Source organism: Vitis vinifera, chromosome 10 (assembly GCF_030704535.1).
Source record: "Vitis vinifera cultivar Pinot Noir 40024 chromosome 10, ASM3070453v1".
In the NCBI taxonomy this organism is placed as follows: Eukaryota; Viridiplantae; Streptophyta; class Magnoliopsida; order Vitales; family Vitaceae; genus Vitis; species Vitis vinifera.
The window spans coordinates 27481792-27488273 of NC_081814.1; the positions used below are offsets into that span (position 1 = coordinate 27481792).

At 37.5% G+C, this 6482-nt stretch overlaps 1 protein-coding gene across 1 annotated transcript; it reads right to left on the reverse strand.

Moving 5' to 3' along the window:
• Window positions 1-9: 9 nt before the first annotated feature.
• On the reverse strand, window positions 10-4295 carry LOC100266208 (cysteine-rich receptor-like protein kinase 10). The gene is made up of 8 exons (XM_010657648.3): window positions 3103-4295; window positions 2234-2339; window positions 2100-2140; window positions 1872-1993; window positions 1550-1760; window positions 1146-1383; window positions 675-825; window positions 10-549 (listed from the first exon to the last, which is right to left on the reverse strand). The coding sequence occupies exons 1-8, from the start codon at window positions 3902-3904 to the stop codon at window positions 217-219; spliced, it is 2004 nt and encodes a 667-aa protein (XP_010655950.1). The 5' UTR covers window positions 3905-4295; the 3' UTR covers window positions 10-216.
• Window positions 4296-6482: the final 2187 nt, after the last annotated feature.

Here is a 6482-nt window from a genome sequence, read left to right on the forward strand (position 1 = left end):
TTCAGCTGGTTGGATTAAAAAATTTAGCATATTATCAAACATTCTGATTACTTTGTAGGAACTTTTGGCCAATCTCGGTGGCTGAGATGAGAACTTCACATCCTTACCAACAACATATACAACGTATTAAAGTAAATTGAAAAAACCACATTAACCTTAGAAATCAAGTTCATTTTTTTTAATTATGCATATCTGAGATTGCCTAGTATATTCAGCCTACCTAGGATCTAGTTCAGAAATCGATGTTTCATTCACAGACCATGGCGTTGACTTGCTTGCAGATTGATCTGATTTTAGTACATTTATTGGAAAGCCTGACCGCGTTCCACTGCCAATGCAGAATGCTGGTTGTTGAGGCAATGGTGGAGTAACAGAGTAACTGCTGAGCATGAGGACTACTGATGCCATGGATGGTCTGTCCTCAGGATCTTCTTGAACACATAATAAACCCATATGGATGCATCTAATGACTTCATTTCTTGCATAGGAGTCCCCCATGATCGGGTCCATCAATTCCAGGGGTGTACCATTCCTCCAAAGTTTCCATGCCTGCATCCATTCATCAACTATTGTTAGATATTCAACTATATATTTTCTTTAACTCTAGAGGTGATGGCAATGAGATTTCAAAATCAATGAAAATAAAAATAATCCAATGTTATATTCACACTCACATAGCTTAGAAGGTCCTCAGTTTGGCCTGATTCGTAGAAACAACTGTTCTTCTTGCCACTTATTATCTCCAAAACTAGGACACCGAAACTGTATACATCTGACTTGGCAGAGAAGTGTCCATGCATTGCATACTCTGGAGACATGTAGCCACTACAAGCTAGCAACATAAGTATAGAAATCTAATTTAAGGAGATCCTTGAAATCCTATTGCAGTTTGAAGCATATCATGGTAAAACTGTTTGACCTTAATGAAGTAGTATAAAATGCATAGAGGGTAATACCAGTCAAAGCATATAATGGTAACTTGTGGAAGATTACAGAAACATTGCATCTTGATGGTGATTGTCTTTTAGCTGTTAAAATGATTATATTTTCTTTTCTTTAGTAGCTTGGGGTTTATAGAATGGAACAACTAATAAATCCAATATAAAAATAGATTATGAAAAACAGATTTTAGACTCTGAACTTACTATGTGCCAACAACTCTTTTGGTACTTCCTCGAGTTTGATCTACTCCAAAAATCCTTGCCATGCCAAAATCTGAAATTTTTGGGTTCATATCACCATCTAACAAAACATTGCTGGCTTTTAGATCACGGTGTATAACTTTGAGCGGAGAATCTTCATGAAGGTAAAGAATCCCTCGAGCTATTCGTCCAATAATCTTATACCGTCTTGACCAATCCAGTTGTCCTTGTTTATCAGGGTCTATGTTTTAATCAAAACAAATGTTAAAGTTAGAATGAAGTATTGGTGAACTAATATTTTAAAAAAAATGGAACTCGGGAATTTGATTCGTGAGATTTAAACACAATTTGATTCCATTTCAGGAACTTAAATTGACGAGTAGAAGTAAAGTCAGGATGTGGCAGACCAAACAGAAAGTGGTCAAGGCTTTTGTTGGGCACATATTCATAGACAAGTATCTTCTCTTCCCCTTCCAAGCAAAATCCCAATAACCTCACTAGGTTTCTGTGTTGAAGCTTGGCTACCAATACAACCTCATTCTTGAATTCTACTGCGCCTTGTGCAGAGCTTCTAGATAGCCTCTTTATAGCAATTTCTTTTCCGCTAGAAAGTGTACCCTGATAACATGCAAGAGGCATTTAAATTTTTGGGAAAAATGCTTACTTTCAAGTGCATCTGAATTTTGATCATAGCAGGCTACATAACCAACCACATTTATAGAGTTCTACCTTGTACACATCACCAAATCCACCTTCACCAATCTTGTTATCATCAGAGAAGTTATTTGTAGTAGCTTCAAGTGTGCCAAAATCAAATTGCAATGACTGCACAGTGGTGATATCATTCTCAACTGCAAGCAGAAAAAGAGTTCTAACAAATTTGTTGAATATAAATTGTAAATAACATTGCTACAACAAGAAACAGAGGGTCCTTCGGATCAGGTATTAATATTTCACCTTTTTCCTCTTCTGTAGAATTGTATTTCTTCTTTGCTTTCCTGCATATGAAACAGTAGCATAGAATAGAAAAGATCACCACAGAGAGAATATTGGAATAACTATGATGATAATTGTTTGTGAAGATATTCCACCTTTTCCTCTTTAGCCAACAATAGCAGAGGAAGCCAGAAATTATCAATGTGCCCGCTACTGGAACAATGATAGCAATTAGAAGTTGGGAAGAGTTTCCCTTTTTACCTATACAAGACGAAGAAATATTGTCATGCTTAGGGAGGATGGATTTAGAATCCATGCCAATGCTTAAAAATAGGGGGAAAAAAAAGAGTAATATTGTACAATCCCATAATTAGAATTCATGATGTAAGTATGATATAGATAATCTTAAAATTAGTCAATTTCACTTTGATAAATCTCTAGGAAGGCTCTGCAACTGGCATATTTAAAATATTTTATATCTGAAATCACATTTACCAATTTTTATCAAACAGAATTTTAAGGTATTTTGTTTTGCTTGCAAATATTTTCTCTTACCATTAAATTTGAGTTCTAATTTAGTGGATGCATGACAAAAATCAGCTCAATGAAGATATTATAACCACTTTGAGTCCATTTATATTGAACTCTGGCTTGTGAAGAAGGAAGTAACAAAGATCCAAAGCTTAGTCCGTTTATTATATTTAATATTTGTAGACTGGACTAGAAAACGCAAACCATGACTGCTGGGTTGGCTTAATGCACACAACACTACAACAGTGAGATCACGTTGTTGCTCTTCTATCAACTCCAAGTTCATGGTGATTTGTCTCTGTTTAAGTTGTACAATCTTTTAAGTTTTTGGACATGGTCAGGATTCAGGAGTATTGTCACAGTTCAAAATATTTTGCCGAAATTTCCGAATAGAAGGGACTAAAAAAGTGGTCTTTTTATGATTAAGATGCTTCCAAAGAAGTAGGAGAACAGATCAACAAATATTGCTTAGATTCAGAGGCTGTATTATTACCTGGAGGTGACAGAGGTGACAGAGGTGAAGGTGCAGGTGGTGTAGCTGCTGCTAAGTCCCCATAGAATGGATGCAACTCGTACCTGAAGTTGCAGCTGGGAACTAGAATCCTGCCCCCTTGCTTCCCAAGGCAACAATTGGTAATACGAGAAAGAATATTCTCGAGGCACGTACTACAATTACTGCCGGATAAATCTGGTGTGCACTGCACCAAGCCATATATCTTGGTGGACGCATTAAAATTTGCTTCTCCAGTCTCAAACATGTCCCTCTCAAAAGAATTATGGGTAGCCTTTTCAATCAAACCCACCATGGTTTCATTCACAATCTGATCAAACCTATCTGGGTCCTCCATATCGAGTGAGTCAAAACTAATCAAACTTGGCCTTTCTTCCATGATTGAGAAGATTGATCGATTGGAGTACCGAAACATGCACTGGTCGTACCAACTTAGTGCCTCTTTTCTGTTGGGACACTTGGTCAGGATCTCTTGACTTGCAGTCTGGACGCAGTCCTGGCATACTGCATCTGTGACATCTCCCCGGCATAAGTAGAGGCCATATACCATGTCTGGCGCTTGGCCTGCGGTCGTGTTGTGGAATTTGCGGCCGTTAAGTATTGTAGCATCTGACGACAGGGAAGTGAGGAGGAGGTTGAGGCTACTCTGGTAAGTGCTATTGGGGACATAGTTGGAATTTTCAGTACAAAATTTGTAGAGGAGGGTAGGCTTTGGGCTTCCATGGATGATAAGAGAAGAAAGAAAGAAGAGTAGCACAATTGTTCGTTCTGAGAGGATTGCCATGTCTTTTTGTTATCTCGGAGAAAACTGAGGAGAGAGTGAAGAATCATGGTATTCTCCCAGATATGCTTCTGATATACCTAGAAATAAAACTATAGCAACTGGGGTTGTTTTGAAAATTTGAACAAACCATGTATGGGCTTGGTCTATGAAACACTTTAATTCCTTGGCTTTCTGTTGCTTCATCAATCAGATCCAGTCCCCATATCAGGAGGAAAAGGGAGTTCTAGAAGCACATCCTTACCCGTCTCAAGACGGTTGTGCCCTGCCCTTCAAGTCAACGCACGAATTTGGAAAATAATGGAAAATAAGAAAAAGTACTAGAGACATGATGCCGCCTGCAGTGGAAGGAAGAATTCGAAAGCAGAGTCATCGCATCAGTTAATGTGATTTATAGCATTGAGTCATCGCATCAGTTAAGGTGATTTATAGCATTGGTCATCCATTAAGTCTATGTGGACTTTTAAGCACTGAAGATAAGGTCTGCGTTTGTTATCCATTTCGCTTGGTGTAGACGGGAGAAAAGTGTGTGTGTGTGTTTTTTTTTTTAATGAAGAATTCTTGTGATTCTTTTTTGTTTATTTTATTGTGATACCTGTTGATGCTAAGTCAAGCGAAAGAAACACTTCTCCTTTGTTCCTGCAAAAGATGTCCAGACACACCCTCCAAAGCTCAAGTCAAATGAGTAGTTAGAGAGAGTGTCCCCTTTTTTTAGAAGCTTAGGAAAGAATGGATTAAAATACTCCCCCCTCTTGCCTTTGGGTCGTAGGAATGCTTTTATAGTGTTTGGAGTCTTGTCACATCTATGCTGAGATGGCTTCTTGACTTTCGTAGTCATGATGGCAGCATAGAGGATGGCAGAGCAATCATCATCCTTCAGGCGGCTAATAGAGATTGCTAGTGGGACGACCTGGTGGCTAGCCTATCACCTCAGTCTGCGGGTGGCATGGTGCATAGCGTAGCAAGTCGCTTGAAAGGACATGGAGACGTCTTGTCAAGCGTACTTCTGGCGGGGATAAGAATGATTGCTCGTGGGAGCTAGTTAGTGAACCTGCTTGGAGCGCATCATGCACTCTTAGAGGAACACAAGGTAGCCGGCCATTGATACTTAGGGGCCGGATTGGGCGTTCCAACTTATTTGCGCTTTTCTAGATAGAGATGGAGGGATGCCACATGTCTAATAGAAGGGTGTTGTGTGGGGCCAAGGCAATCTGCCATGTGGTCACAAAAGGGATGTCCTTACAATGCCCCCTTTTAACCCAGTCATTTCGTCTGGTCAGAAAAGGCGAGTTAAAACATTTTTCAAACCCCTATAATGACCTCACAACATGTGGCATCTAGGATGGGCATTTATGGTGGGACACCGTTATTGAAGTTGTTGCCAGGTAGCATGTCGCCTCAAGTGGTGCGTTTTTGAGTGCCATGCCTTTTGGGGTTTCTAGCGAATTTGCCTCTATAAATAGGGAATTAATCCCTAGGGTGCACACTTCTCTTGATCGAGCAGCAGGTTTCTCTGAGTTGCTCTAGTGGTACAACTGGAATCGATCAGTTCATTCGGTAGAAATCCAGAGAAAACGCCTAAGTTTTCAAATGCTTCTGCATCTGCACTTTATTAGACTGTCCCCCGTCATCCATCAGCAGCAACATTTTACTCAACACTTTTGACTCCGCCAAGTGACTGCTTCAGAATTGAGGTCAACACCAACCCGTGAGTTTTCAGATCCTTTATTAGTAGAGACTTAATTATAGGGCTTAGAGGAGTGTTACAGTTTATTATCGTATCTTCCCGATAGGTAATTTGACTCCCAAACTCAAACTCGATTTTTACTATCTTTTATTTCTTATTTTATTTTTCTTTTAAAAATAAAACAAAAATAAGTGACGACTCTAAGTCTTTTTTAAAAATCAATTTTTCATAAATAAAAAGCACGTCTTGAACAAAAAATTGTAATCGGAAAAAGCTTCAACTATTTGTTTCAATGGTAAAAAATAACGATATTGCTATATAATATTTATTTATTCATTGCTATTTTAGAGGATGATTTGTGCTAATGTTAAATGTAACATCAAGTTCCCATATTTATTGTTTCAATGGATGTTTTGTTTCATGCCTGTAAAGCTATTGGCTCCAACTTTCTATATATTTTTTTGCTTAGGGAGCACCTAAGAATGGAAATCGGTATTTTCTACAATTTTTTAAAATAATAATAATTATTTTGAAATATATCATTACAAATTTGTTGTTTAAAAAATAAATACAAACATCATATGCTACTTATGACTGCATTAAATATTACTCTTTTTTTTTTGTATATATATTTTTTATATTGAACTTGTCTTTCAAATTATAAACAATTTTTATATTCAACTCATCCTTTAAACAATTTCAGTTTTTACATTTAACTCGTATTTTTAATTAAAAAATTACTTCATCTTTTTTAATACTTTAAACTCATCCTTCAAAATATCTGGAATTCCACATGTACTCTATAAAAGAGTCCAATCTTCTATTTTAACTAATAGCTTTCAAGAGGGTATGTTTTTTATTTAAAAAAGTCAAAACTCTATAGACAAATGTGAA